The following is a 14749-nucleotide window of genomic DNA, read 5'->3' on the forward strand; positions in this document are numbered from 1 at the left end:
AATTCTTAACACAGCCAATGTTTTCAAAGCTTATAATTTGTTATTTATCAGTCTCATCAGTAATCTGTCATTTTGCAGGTGTAACTATTTTGGTCAAGACACAATGTAAGCAGAGAGCTCTAAAAGTTTTAATCCAACTGAATGTGAACTTGAGGCAGTCAATATCAGGAGTCAGTAAATAAATTCAGGAGCTTGCTTTAGCATTCTCAAGCTACCATAATGAATAGGAATCAAAATTCTGCTTTGTTTTGACCGACACTGCTGTAACAATGGGCTGTGCTTTCACTTTCTGCTGAAAAAGAGGATGGATTTGAATTAATCACTTAATAAAATGATTCTGTAGCTTGACGTCATTGTCATAAAGACACTACGGTTGCTTAATTAAACTGCTAGAAACAAAATCAGGGATTCACAAACTGACATTTTATTTCAGGCACATTTTTTACATTTGTACAAAATATTACATAACTTTTCATTTTCTGCAGAATCTAATATATATAGTATAGCTTTTTTCTATAAGCTTATAATAAAATAAGCATTACAAATGAAATATTTGTTGCTTTAAGGGGAAAAGAAACAGTTACAAGAAAACACAAAAATATACCTGTTACAATCCATGATGAAGAAATACACACTTTAAACTGGCTGAATACAATCTTCATACATTAAAGTTTACTACAGCTTGTTAGCCTTTTTTTTCTTTTTTCATCATGTATTTTATCAGAATTTTAAAAATCCCTGTTTTACAGAAAAATGGCAAAGTACTGTAGTCTCATTCCTATTAATGGGTTCTTAAAACCCACAGTAATGTATTTAAGCCTAATTCAAACCTGTAAATATCAGTCAGTCTTTCTTTGATTGTTTTTTTTTAATTACTCCTCATATTTGGTTATCAGTACTGATAAAAAAGAGTGTCCCTCAACATCCACTAAGTGCAAAGTGCAAACTTTCTTTGAAAATGCCTCACCTATTGCTGTAGGCAGTGTTCTAGCGTGGCTGCTTCTAAGAGCAGATTTAAAGCTAATGAACATTTGGAATTCCAAGTATGGAATTCCAAGTGTGTTCTACAGAAACAAAACTGCTGTTGTGATTTTTACATTTCAGGAAAAAAACAAAGATGACAGTGCCATTATGCTTTATTTATTCTAGAGTGGGACAATCAGATCTTGGGGAAATTTACATTCCTTTTGTCAGCAGTAATACTATAACATAGTTATATTCCTTCCATCAGCTGGATTCCATGGTGCTTTTATTAACGCCATGCAGACATGGCAGTGAAAGCACTAAAGGCAGTCCAACAATTTAAAAAGTTGTATTTTATAAATGGCTTATAGATGGTTTACAGATTGAAGGTGAGAATTAACCTTTTTGAGGCTTGTAGCATTTTGGCCACTGACTTTAAGCAGAGCCAAAATGTCACTGAGACAATGCTCTCTGCTCTAAGTCTGACCGTGATGCATGGACCTGCAGCAGACAGCTGGTCAGGTCAGGGACAGACTGTTCCATAAGTCAGAGTATATAACCAATTTCTTTGCTGGCACTTAAGAATGTTCCTCCATATTTCTCTCATCCCTGCTGGCAACTTTGTCTAAACTAAGCAGTCTTGCCTGTTACAGACATCCAGGTGTGAGTTTTGCTTCTGCTTCTTCATAGTGTGGTGCGTAGGTATGTCCCTGATTCTTCCTTTGCAAGCCTGACAACGTCCTCCCAACCTCCCTTCTCTTTCTGTGGTGTTGCTCATCCAACTTCCAGAAAATATGACCACACATCATCTTGGCCACTGGAAATTTCCTGCACAGAGATTATCAAAGTGTCAAGTCCTTTATCCCCATGCATTTGCTACCTACATTTCCGTTCTTGGTCCAGCGAGGTGGAAAACCTGAAACAGTGTAGGCTGTACATTAGCTAGTTTGGGGGTTATAAACATCTTAATTCAAATACAGAATACAGATTAAATGAAGATTAGTTTCCAGGGCAACACCATGACTATCCCATCCATAAGCAAAACCTGAGATTAGCTCAATTGGTTACAGCATGGTGCTAGTAACACCAAGGTTGTGGGTTTGATCCCTGTATGGGCCATTCACCTAAGAGTTGGACTCAATGATCCTTATAGGTCCCTTCCAACTCAGAATATGCTGTGAAAAAAATTAACTGAAGGTTTTATGTTCTCAGATATTTGGGCCTTCCAAATTTCGAAAAGCTGGCAACAGTTTTCTGGCTATATCAACTGTTCATAGTATGCCTCTGTCTACATACAGGCATGCAATTTTCACAGTTGTTGGTGTGCTTGGGTTGTTGTTTTGGTATGCTTTTAAAAAGCTTGGCTGACACAGAACCCTCCCAATTCCTTCCCTCCCTCTTTACCTTAGAATATATGTCTGCATTAAGTACAATTAAGGTATGAGTGCCTCCCACAGAAGAGAAATGTGTGTTTGAGGTATTTAAAATGCCTCACCATGTCAGATGCACATAACTATGGTTCGTGATAATTTCATTCGTTCATCTTCCTCACACAGGGGGTTGCCATGGACACACCAGGCAGAAGGTAGAAAGATGGTGTTGGCTAAAAGTTTTTCATTTATGTCCACTATGAGAATATCCAGAAGGAAAGAAAAAAACAGGTCAGTGACTTACAACTGATGAACTCTGTTGCAACAAGACTTCTAAAGCTATATTTAAAGAATCTCATCCATGTAGTCTTTGGGTCTAATTCATGGGAGCTGAGCCCAGAAATCAGCATTATGATCATCTAGTCTGAACCCCATACAGAATCATACAAGTCACAGAATCTTCTCTAACAGTATCTGTCATGAACACATTAATTTTACTTAATTCGCCCCAGCTTTTCTTTCTGAGTGTGGCACAACAACTGTGAGATCTGGAGGACCCACAGCACCCTTAGGTAACATCAGGACTCAGTGATTTGCAATGGTAAACTCATGGAAGGACATCTCATGCTTGTGAATTAAGTGCCTGTTTGGCTATTGTACTTAAACCTCTAACAAAAGCCTTACAGGTTTGAGGGGCTTACTTAGTTTCATTTGCTCCTCACTATCATGTCTTAGCAGAGAGAGATGACAACATGGACTGAGGACTTTGGGTAGGAACTGTCTACCTGTGTGGAGCAGAGCGCAGTGAGGCGATGCTGGCTGCAGCCAGTCCGTACATACTTCAGAGAAACAGCTCCCCTGATGATGTGAATCACACACAGCCTTTTGCACAAGCTTTACAAAGACTCTTTTGGCTCTCTGAGCTCATTCCCATTCCAAGATCAGGAAAATCTCGTGGACTGCCTCATCTGTTTCCCCCTGTTGTGCCAGCACAGGGCACCAATGTCACATCAGTCTCAGCCCATCCTCAGCCATCCCAGTGCTGGGTCAGGTAACTGTGTTACCATGTGTCACATCCTGGGCTGGGGAACTTTTTGTTGGATGAAAGCTGAAAATAGTCTTTCAGATACTTAAGGCAGGCCACATGTTAGCCTTGTTACTTAATTTAAATTTTAGATAACCAGTATGTGTTGAATAATAGCTCTTAGCATATTGCATTACGCAACATTTTTATTAACTCGTGACTTTTCTTTAAATTTTTTTCCTGAATTTGTTTTGAGTTCGTTGAAAACTAGTGTCTTCCTAAAGTAGATCTCAAAGTCTTCCTTTCTCCTTTCCATTCTTCTCTATGTTGTATACAGTTTCTCACAGCTGAAAATACAAGATGCAAAAAGCAGAACTGTTGCAGAATTTTCTTTTGACTAGCCACTTCTTTTCTTTTTCAAAGCACAATAAACTTGTGCTGCTTTGGGCAACTTTTTTTGAAAAAAAAAAAAAAAAGAAGATTTTCAACATACCGAAGGATGCATGTTGCACCTTTTATCTAGCGACAATTTGGCATGTATATTAGTTTTAGGTCCCTGCTGGTGCTGTAGTCTATGGGCACACTGAAACACACATGAACCATGTCATTTATTGCAGATAAAACAAACAGAACCTGTGAGATATACAGCTATAGCTATACGGATATTCAGATAGATATATTGATATTTGTGTATATATAAAGGCAGTGCATTTGTAGGAATCTATAATTACATTCCCTTTTGCTTACTGGCAGCAGCTCAACCTCCCGTAAGAACGACATTTTTCCTACACCATGTGAATTAAGCAGCCAGCAGCAAGGGCAAGCAAGCCCTTTCCCCCAGGGCAGTGGCGATTTCCTAAGCCCATGCCACCCTCTCACCCACCGCGCCCCGGTGTCCCGCCCGGTCTCACCGCTCCCGTTGGCCTCGCCGAGGGTCGAGGGCGACAGGAACAAGTCCCTTCCCAACAATGTGCTGCAAGTCGTCGAGCAGGCGGCTGGGCACTTTCAGGCCAGCGTCCAGCTTCTCCTTATTGGCCTTCGTGAGTCTCTTGATCCTCACCAGGAGGTCGGGGCGGTTGTGACGAAAGTGGGGGTTCCAGAAGTGGTGCCGGGGCCCATCGGGGCTGTCGGGACTGTCCCCCGCCGCGGCCGGCCCCAGCCTGTGCCCCAGCGCGGGACTAGCCGGCCCCATCGTCAGCTTGTGGAACCCGTACAGGTTGAGCTGGCGGATGATGCTTCCGAAGTTCTTGGTTTTGAAGACCTCCGCCTCCCCGGCAGCGCCGGGGCCCCCGCCCAGCAGCTCCCGCTCGAAGAGAGCCTGGTCGATGAACAGCCCCTCGCCGCGGGCATCCCAGCGCACGGAGCGGACGCGGGGGTTATTCACCAGCAGCCACAGCTTGGCGGGAAAGGTGCAGGGCCGGGAGGCAGCGGGAAACAGGCAGGGCCAGAGGGCGGTGGAGCCGGAGCGGAAGCCAGCGGGCAGCAGCGGCTCCGCCATCGCGCCTGTCGGCAACTGTCGCGACACGCGAGGGCGGGCGCCCAACGCCCCGGCAACGACAACGGCCGCCGCGCGAGGGCGGCTCCGCCACCGCCGCGCCCCGGCACGCGCCGGGTGCACGATGCGCTGCTCGTGCCGGCGCCGGGCCGGCCCCGCCGGGCCCCTCGGCCCCGCGTCCCGCAGTCCCAGATGCCCTCGGTGCCCCTGGTCCCCTCGGCCCCGCGTCCCGCAGTCCCCGGTGCGCTCGGTGCCCCTGATCCCCTCGGCCCCGCGTCCCGTAGTCCCCGGTGCGCTCGGTGCCCCTGATCCCCTCGGCCCCGCGTCCCGCAGTCCTAGGTGCCCTCAGTGCCCCCGGCACCCTCAGCCCCCACCCATCACCCCAGTGCCCCCCGGTCAGTGCCCTCAGTGTCCCCACCCCACACCCCAGTGCCCCCAGTGCCACCAAAATGTCAGGAAGAATAAAACTCTCTAACACTAATTTCAGTATTAGAAGGCAGGCATCACTTTATTTCAGCAAGAATCACTCTTAACATATGCACTCGACGTTTCAAAACTATCATTTATCTAGGCAAACCACATATACATTCGTCTAAATTCCCGGAATTCTCTTCCCCCGTCTCAGGAATCATTTACATAGATAGAGCTGTACACTTTAATAGTTGGGCATGCTCATACAGTTTGGGGAATGGTCTCAAGAGGGTCTCTGGTGGTCATTTGGGGAATAGCCCCCACCTCACTTAATCCTTTCATGGTCACAAGTCGCCTGAGAACATGACTCCGGAGCTGGTTCATGTCCTGCTGGCTTGGTTGAGCAATTTGTCTCCTGGGTCAGGAAACTTTTTTATGGTTTATGAAACTTCAAACAATGGTTCTCAGTTTCTCTTGTCTCAGTTGATACTGCAAACAATATGCCTTTTGAGTATTTATGTCATCAGTTCCCTGCGGTCCCCTCAGCACCCTCAGGCCACACCTCAGTGGCCTCAGCCCCTCCCTCGTCCCCTCAGCCCCTGCCAGCCATCAGTGTCCCCAGCCTTCACCCCAATCCCTTCAGTCCTCCCTTTTGCCCCTGCCATCCCACATCCTCCAGCCTCCACCATCCCACTGAGCTACCTCTCAGCCTCCTCAGCCACCTACCGACCCCTCAGCCTCACCGACCATTCAGTGGCTCCCTTCCCCCTTCAGTCCCAGCGTCCCTGAGGAGGATGGTGCCCTGGTGCCACCAGCAGCTCCCACTGCTCGCATGAGGGGATGGGGGGCACCAGCAGGAAGGGGTTCAGACCTAATGGGACCTGCAGAAAAATTGCTTGGCAGCCCCCGTGTCTGGCATCCCTGAGATGAGGCATCCTTGAGATGAGGCATCCCTGAGAGGGCATCCCTGCCCAGCCGTGGGCATGGCAGGCCAGCTGTGCTCACTCTGGTGAGGCGCTGGGCACTGTGTGGGTCAATGGTAGCACAGCTCATTGACCGCTCCTCAGGCACAAAGGTCACCTATGCCAGGTGCATCAGAGCATCACCTCTGTCTTGAAGCAGTGCTGGTCAATGACTGCAGATCCTCATTACAGCAGGAAAAAAAATCAGCATGGAATCTATTGTGGCAGAACAAAGGGAATAGGAGTGAGGTGGTCACCCTAAAATGGGTTTAAGGGACTTTCATAAAGGCCTCAGACACTTATGGTCTTGACTCAGAATGCAAAAGGGGAGTGGTGAAACATAAATCAGAAGCTGGTTTCAATGTCCAGGGCAGAGTTATCTTAATAAAATGCAACACAACTGCTGGAATGCTGTATGGATGACTAATTGCCTCTGTTACCATGGAATATCTACTTGCTAGGTGCTGCATATTTATCTATCATAAATTACTCTGGAGCCATAATTATGAAATTATAAAGAAAGGCTCATAGACCCCTATTTTAATGCAATTGCTGTGGATTTGATAATCAGAACCTGCTTTTATGCCTTGATCTTTCAGAAGATCTTCTTAAATGGTTTTGGTTTGTTTTGTGGTTGGTGGTTTGCTTTTTGTGTTTTCTTTGGTTTTTCTCGTTGTTGTTGTTTTCTTGTTGTTGCTTGTTTTTTTTTGTTGTTGGAGGGGTTTTTTGTTTGTTTTTGTTTGTTTTTATTGTTATTTAGGGCATTCTGTGTTTTTGTATTTGTTGTTTTCGGGGGTTTTTGTTTGGGTTTTTGTTTGCTTGGGATTTGCTGGGTTTTTGGTGGTGGTTTGTTTGGGTTTTTTTGCATGCATGCTGACTAATTTTGGGATCGAAGGTAAATTCCTTCTATAATACAGGGTATGGAAGAGACTGGCCTTCAGTTAGCAATATGTCAGTGAGACACAGCTGAGCCATTATTAGTCAAAAGAGGAACAGCCCTGCAATATGTGGGCGGTCTCTGGCTGAAATTCAGTAGAACCAAATTAGCCCAGATGGACAAGAAGGTACTGAAGAATGAAGAGTTTAATCCTCTAGTACAGTATTGCATGGACTTTGGGATCACTCTCATTGCAAGCAGTTTGTATTTCCAGCAGAAGAGGTCTATGTGCAAAATGCACATGCAGTGGGGACAGCACATCCACTGCCACCTGCAAATATTGTGGCTGTCTGCTCCATTTAACCTTAGTTATGGATACTTGTAGGGGCTGTGGGATTAAAGCTTACAGAAGAATATCTACCAAACAGTCTGCCTGGGCTAGCACTTTTGCTCTTGCCCTGAAAAAACTGATTATTCCCTGGATTCACAGCAGGAAAATCAGACAAACCTGCATAAACACTGCTGACTGCTGCCCTCTGCCCTGGTTCCAGCCGGAGAGGGTGGAGGTGGGATAAACTCACAGACGGATGCTGGGCCAAGTGTGTGTGATGCTTTTGCCTGCAGATGTGGAGCAGGAGGTACAGGGGCTCTGCAGCTGGCGGGAGTGAAGCAGAGCAGCAGCCAGCACCAGTTCCAGCAGTGAAATTTTACTAAGAACAATTGCTCTGAGTTTACAAACAGGTGGTCTGGCACCAGGCCAGTGCAGAAATGCAGCTTTGCTGTCTTTCCTCTAAGCCATATGTGGCTTGCAAATTAGAGCCCTATTGATGATTTCTGCAAAGTTCGTCAGGGAAAAGGGTTCAACTTGCTTTGTAAGAAACAGGCCTAACAAATTGTCAGAGGTCTCAATATGCTATTTTGTCATGCTGGAGTTCTCACACATGAGGGGTCTTTTATCTTTAACAAACTACTCACTTAAACAAAATAAGCAGACCAAGCATGCTCAGTCTGCTCAGCCACACACTGACATCTTCAAAGGCACTGAGGTGTCCATTACAATCAGCTGGAAGCAATGTCTGAGACTTTTTCTAAGGGCTAATCAAAAATCCCTGATTTGCAAACTGTCTCGAGCAAATTGCTGCTTACTCAGGCAAATGCTTGCAAACTGATTGCACATTACTATGATATAGCTTCATTCAGATTTATGTGTGGAGGTCATTTATCACCTCAAATAGCTGCAGAATCAGAACAGATGTCTGGAATGCTAATGTCAGGTTAATTTTACTTATATTGTACTTTGCAGCCTTTCAACAGTTCTTTCTTCTCATTTGCCCTGCTGCCCCTTCTTTGTCATTTCACAAGCAAAATCAGAGTCACTAGTCTAATGGCAGAAGCTACTAGACTAAAAGCTAAACCCAAGCTTTTTGTCATAATGAGTAGTTAGCCATAGCTGTGCCATCCTTCAGTTTCTCCTATAAACCAGAGATGATTGCATTTTCTTATTTATTAAGGCCGTTAAGATGAACACAGGAAGGGGTGGAAGCACTCAACTGTTTTCATGAGGCTTCACAAGACAAATATATTTTCTTGCTGCTGCACCAGTCTACATTTCAGAAGTCTGAAAACATCTGAAAACCCCTCACTTCCATGACGAGCTTCCACTCTGAAAGTCTTTGTGGCTATCCACATGTGCTCTACATGACATAAAAACTCATAAAGATATGATATCGACAAACTTTAAGAGGTCATGATAATGCCTACAGGAATGAGATCTAGTTACTGAGATTCATTTTGAAAAACCAAAGCCACAACAAGCATTGCATGTCTAGAACAGCTCAGGATTGGACTCATATTCGCTCACCTCACTGAAAGCATTTCTAATTACTTTCTATACATGCAGCAATTTCAGGTGGTTTTTTTTCACACTCCTAGAGTCCAGCAGTTTGTTTTATTTTAAAATGTCAGCTATTCTAATACCCTGTAAAGACAGAAATCTGAAAGAATGATTGCTTTTAAGAAAGCCCGTAAAGGTATGCATGCCGACATCACCTGTGCAACTTAACAGAGCCTATCTACAAATAGTAGAGCCAGAGAGGATTACTTCAGGGCTAAAAGCACTATCCTTCCGGACCTGTTTGGACTTTGCCAGCAGAACAGCGCATCCCAAGGCACCGCCGCGCTCTGCTGCCCTCCCAGCACAGCGGTCCAACCGGCAGCCTCAGAGCAAAACAAACGCAATTCTGTTCATACAGCTACAGACTGGCTTCCATTACCTCCTTCCCTTTCCGCTTGGTTAGTCTGTCTTTCCCATTTGTCTCCACAGGAAGAAATCAATACTCGGTCTTTCAGGTGAGGGGGAAAGACCTCTTCTGACCACCCCTGGCTGAAGTTTCAAACTCAGGAACGGGAGGAGAAACGACCCTGACACTCCAGTCTTGTACTCTCCCCGATGGAGCAGTTTCCGACAGCGGAGCGGCGCCTTTCCGCCGGGCTCGCCCGTATTCAGTACAGCCGTGCCGGGACAGCGCCTGGCAGCGCCGCGCTCCCCGCCTAACTCTCCTCTGCAGTCCCAGATGGCTCCTCGCCACCGCTTTAGCGCCGTCACATTCCCACGGCCCCCCGCGGAGCCCGGCGTGCCCGAGGGGAGACCCCGCTCCAAGGGCCGGACCGACCCCGAGGGGGCCGGGGCTGCCGCTCCGAGCCCGGCACTCCTCGGGGCGGTGCCGCGCCGCAGAACAGCGCACACCGGGAGAGACGCGGCCCATTCCCCCCGGCCCCGCTCACGGCCGCCGGCGGCACCTGGAGAAGGCGAGGGAAGGCGGCGGGAGCCTCTGGCACCGCGCCGGGGCTGCGAGCGGCGCTGGCAGCCCGGCGAGACACGGCGGCCCTTCCCCGCCGAGCCGTCAGCGAGAAGTGCCCGGTGCACTCCGGGACCAGCTGCTTCCCGGCGGGAAAAGCCGAGGGGCTGCGGTGCTTACCCGCGTGTCACAGTCATCTTCAGCTTCAGGGCGCTCTGGCCAGGGCTGGAGACCTGCAGCCCTGCCGGCAGCCCCTCCCTGGCGAGGAGCATCCTCACCCTTCAACGTTGCGGCGTCCTCTGTCCTCCCTGTTCGTGTCGCTCCGCCCTGGAAAAGCAGCGGGGCTCGTGTGGCGGGGAGGCGGTGACGCCGTGACACCCTCCCTTCGTCCCTGCTGAGCCCCCGCGGCCAGTGGGGATGGGCCGTGCGCGGGCTTAAGGGCATCCCTCTGCTGGGACGGGAACGAGAGGTTGGTGGCAGCGATAGGAGGAGGAGGTTCGCGAACCCCTTGAGCTTGGCTTCTCCCTCCGTGGCGTTTCCCCTTCTGCTTTATTTTCGAAGAGCGTAAGGGTGTAACTGTGATATCCAGCAGTGGGTGTCGCTATTTTGCTACAGAAGTTTTCCCTGGATTATTTGCTTGTTGTTGGGATTAGGTCGTGCTCCCCCCGTCATGGTAAAAGTTAAAAAAACCCATACTTTGGTATGTATGCCTCTGTGTTAAAAAGACACTAAGAAGGTTAATTAATCAGTATTTGGAAGTGCTCTTGTGTTTAAAGGTACCATGTGACGTTTAAACTGGCCTCAGCTCATTCTGTTTCCAGACTTTTTTGTAGGATGTATGCCAGTGCTCTCTGGACCCAAATGGTGACTTGGGCTATACTGTCTAGCTTTCTGGAAAGAAAGCAGATTCACCCCCCCCGACTGTGTTCAAAGGACTGTATGGTTGTGCAAAGAGAGGATTTCCCAGCTACACTGAGCCAGCTACGTGAATTGGTGATTACAATTAAGGTTGGGTGCCTATGGGCAAAGACCACAGGGAAGGTCAGCAGGGTGGATGTCATATTGGTGGTCTGTTACAAACCACCCAACTACGAACAGACAGGTGAGGCACTCTACAAGCAGCTGGGAGAAGTCTCACATTCACTTTTGAGCAACTTCAACTTGCCAGATGTCTGCTGGAAATACAACACAGCAGAGAGGAAGAAGTTCAGGAGGTTCCAGGAGTGTGTGGAACTCAACTTGCTAAGACAACTGGTGAAAGAGCCCACCAGAGGAGGTGCCCTGCCAGACCTGCTGTTTGTGAATGGGCTGGTTTTGGCTGCACTAGAGTTAACTTTCTTCACAGAGGTTGTGTAGACTGTGTTTTGGCTGAACACAGGGTTGATAACATAGAGATGTTTCTGTTGTTGCTGAGCAGTGCTTGTGCAGAGCCAAAGCCAGAGCCAGAGCCAAAGCCAAACCCAAAGCCAAAGCCTGTTCTGCTTTCCCTACTCCCACACTGGTGAGGAAGTTGGGGGTGCAGGGAAAGCTGAGAGGAGACACAGCCTGGACAGATGACCCAAACTGACCAAAGGGATATTCCAGACCATATGGCATCATGCTTACTATATAAAGTGAGGGGAAGAGGGAAGAGTGATGGTGTTTGTGTTCCCAGGTCACCGTTATATGTGATGGTGCCCTGCTCTCCTGGAGATGACTAAACACCTTCCTGCCCATGGGAAGCAGTGAATGGATTCCTTGCATTGCTTTGCTTGTGTGTGCAGCTTTTACTTTCCCTATGAAACTGTCTTTATCTCAACCCATGAACTTTTACCCTTCTGATTCTCTTCCCGATCCTTCTGGTGGAGGAGTGAGTGAGTGGCTCCATGGGGGTTGGTGGCTGGCTGAGGTTAAACCACGACAGTGAACAAAGAAGGACTAGTGGGTGATGTGGTGGTCAGTGGCCGTCTTGGGCAGAGTGACCACAAAAGGTTAGTTTTCAATGCTGGGTGAAGTAAGGAGGGGCACCAGCCCCCACTTCCAGTGGGCAGACTTTGGCTGTTTAGGACATTGATTGACAGAGTCCCTTGGGAGTCAGTCGTGAAGGGCAAAGGTGTCTAGGAAGGCTCAATGTTCTTTAAGAAGGAATGGTTAAATTTTCAGGAGCAGGCTGCCCCCACGTGTAGAAAGACAAGTCATTGTGGAAGAAGACTGGCCTGATTAAACAGAGAACTCAGGCTGGAACTTAGGGCAAAAAAGAGAATCTATTGTCTCTGGAAGGAGGGCCAGGTAACTTGGGAGGACTATAAGAATGTTGCAAGATCACGTAGGGAGAAAATTAGGAGGGCCAAAGCCAAACTAGACCTTGATTTGGCCACTGCAGTTAAAGACAACAAGAAAAATTTGTATAAATACACTGGCAGCAAAAGGAGGGTCAAGGAGTGTCTCCATCATCTGTTGAATGCAGAGTGTAGTGTAGTGGCAGGGGATGAGGAAAGGTTAGTGACCTGCTATGCCAATTAGACACTCACAAGTCCATGGGCCCTGGGGGGATCCAGCCCAGACTAATGAAGGAGCTGGCAAAAGAACTTGCCAAAGCACACTCAATCCCCTACCAGCAGTCCTGGTTAACTGGAGAAGTTCCAGATGACTGCAATTAGCAAATGTGACACCCATTTACAAGAAGGGTTGAAAGGATGATCCGGTGAACTAGAGGCCTGTCAGCCTTACCTCAATTCCAGGCAAGGTTGTGGAACAAATCCATAACCCACATTACACAGCATGCAGGACAACCAGGGAATCAAACCCATCCAATATGGATTTATGAAAGGAAGGTCCTGCTTGACCAATCTGATCTCCTTCTATAAAAAAGTGACCCACTTAGTAGATGAGTGGAAGGGTGTGGAAGTTTCTACCTGGACTGCAGTAAAACCTTTGATACCGTTTCCCACAACATCCTCCTAGAAAATTTGACTGCTCGCAGCTTGGATGGGTAGACTCTTAGATGGGTAAAAAAGTGGCTGTATGGCTGGGCCTAGAGAGGGGTGGTGAACGGAACTAAATCCAGTTGGTGGAAGGTCATCAGTGGTGTTCTCCAGGGCTCAGTATTGGGCCTGTGTCTTGGGTTCTGTTTGACATCTTTATTGATTATCTGGATGTGGGAATTGAGTGCACCCTCAGTAAATTTGCAGATGACACCAAGTTGGGCGGCAGTGTTGATCTGCTGGAGGGTAGGAAGGCTCTGCAGAGGGATTTGGACAGACTTGATGGTCTGAGGTTCAACAAGGCCAAGTGCCCCATCCTGCACTTGGTCACAGCAACCCCAGGCAGCGCTACAGGCTGAGGGAGGAGTGCCTTGAGAGCTGTTCATCAGAAAGGGACTGGGGGGTGCCGGTCAAAAGCAGCTGAACATGAGCCAGCAGTGCCCAGGTGGCCAAGAAGGCCAGTGGCATCATGGCCTGTATCAGAAATAGTGTGACCATCAGAACTAGGGCAGTGATCGTTCCCCTGTATGCAGCATTGGTGAGGCTGCACCTTGAGTATTGCTTTCAGGTTTTGGCCCTTCACTTCAAAAAAGACATGGAGGTGCTGGAGCATGTCCAGGGAAGGGCAACAAAGTTTGTGAAAGGTTTAGATAACATATCTTATGAGAAACAGCTGAGGGAGTTGGGTTTGTTTAGTCTTGAGGAGGCTCAGTGGGGACCTCATTGCTCTCTACAAGTACGGGAAAGGAGGTTGTAGTGAGGTGGGGGCCAGTCACTTCTACCGTGCCTGCAGTGAGAGGACAAGAGGAAATGGCCTTAAGCTGACAGGGGAGATTCAGATTCGATATTAGAAACATTTTTTCACCATTAGGGTGGTCAGGCATTGGAATAGGTTGCCCAGGAAGGTGGTGGAATCACCATCCCTGGTGGTGTTTAAGAGGTGTCTGGATCTGGCACTAGGTGATGGTTTAGTGGTTCAGGGGTTTCAGTGTTAGTGCTGGGTGGATGGTTGGATTGGATGACCTTAAAGGTTTCTTCCAGCCTTGATGATTCCATGATTCTATGATTCTATAGCTGTGACTGGTCACTGCTGAAGTTGTAGTCTTCTTTGGCAGGATGCATTGCAGGGACCAGTACTGTACTAAGCTTTTGGTCTTTATTTGAAATTAAAGAACAGGCAATAACTGGACCATAACTTACAGCTGAACTTCCTGAGAAAAGTGAGCTTGAGGATGCAATTTTTCTACTTTTACCATACTTTCATGTGAAATACCTGTTTTAAGCTTGGTATGCAATAGTTATTTTGATGTTCTAGCATCTATTACTCAGTAAGTCCTCCCCAGTTAAAATTCTGCATTTCTTTATATAAAACAGTACCTGCAACTAGAGCCCCGTAAGATACATGACCCAGTAAGATTAGGCCTTCATCTATGTTTTGTGAAACTGTCAAAATGTCTAACACATTAACGTATTGCAGAATATGTAGTGCATAAATTGCAGAACATTCAGAGCAAAAATTGCAGAAGTAGGTTCCACTGGTAACAAACTCACACCACTAATTCCCAGAGACCAAAGTCTGTGTACCCCTCACTAATAGCTGTTAACTAGCTAAATCCATAATGGGAAATTACTGTTAATATTGAAATTAATAAGAATATTACAGTCTCTATTTACTGGGAATGTGACAGCTACTTAATTGAACTGACATTTCTTAGGTGACCCTGTCTTGGCAGGAGGGCTGGACTAGATGATCTCCTGAGATCCCTTCCAATCCTAACAACTCTTAACTGTTTCTTTTGCCATCTGAGACACATTTGTTACTTAGTTCTGTTGCTGCGAAATAAAAAAATGTGATCTTATTTAGAAGGCGTAAGTTGAAATAATTT

At 47.1% G+C, this 14749-nt stretch overlaps 1 protein-coding gene and 1 long non-coding RNA gene across 3 annotated transcripts; both read right to left on the bottom strand.

Moving 5' to 3' along the window:
- Positions 1 to 307: 307 nt before the first annotated feature.
- On the bottom strand, positions 308 to 10396 carry LOC113981917. Its single transcript, XR_003538565.1, has 3 exons — positions 10081 to 10396; positions 2459 to 2590; positions 308 to 1879 (listed from the first exon to the last, which is right to left on the bottom strand). It is a non-coding gene; the product is annotated as an uncharacterized LOC113981917 (long non-coding RNA).
- Positions 3553 to 4914, bottom strand: LOC113981916 (heat shock factor protein 5-like). 2 transcript variants are annotated; one of them, XM_027709616.1, is made up of 3 exons: positions 4269 to 4911; positions 3851 to 3940; positions 3553 to 3704 (listed from the first exon to the last, which is right to left on the bottom strand). In XM_027709616.1, the coding sequence occupies exons 1-2, from the start codon at positions 4853 to 4855 to the stop codon at positions 3877 to 3879; spliced, it is 651 nt and encodes a 216-aa protein (XP_027565417.1). In that variant the 5' UTR covers positions 4856 to 4911; the 3' UTR covers positions 3553 to 3704; positions 3851 to 3876. The 2 variants fall into 2 exon arrangements, with proteins under 2 accessions (XP_027565417.1, XP_027565418.1); XM_027709617.1 differs by lacking the exon at positions 3851 to 3940 and having other exon boundaries at positions 4269 to 4914.
- Positions 10397 to 14749: the final 4353 nt, after the last annotated feature.

The sequence above is a fragment of the Neopelma chrysocephalum genome, unplaced genomic scaffold, assembly GCF_003984885.1.
Source record: "Neopelma chrysocephalum unplaced genomic scaffold, ASM398488v2 Primary Assembly neopelma1_96814, whole genome shotgun sequence".
NCBI classification, from domain to species: Eukaryota; Metazoa; Chordata; class Aves; order Passeriformes; family Pipridae; genus Neopelma; species Neopelma chrysocephalum.

Bases quoted from the DNA above. Each gene is read 5' to 3' on its own strand.
- LOC113981916 (XM_027709616.1), bottom strand. From the start codon at position 4,855: ATGGCGGAGCCGCTGCTGCCCGCTGGCTTCCGCTCCGGCTCCACCGCC. The intron at 3,941-4,268 runs GTGAGACCGGGC...TGTGTGTTTCAG, and splicing joins CGGCGAGGCCAACGGGAGCG to TGTGCCCATAGACTACAGCA.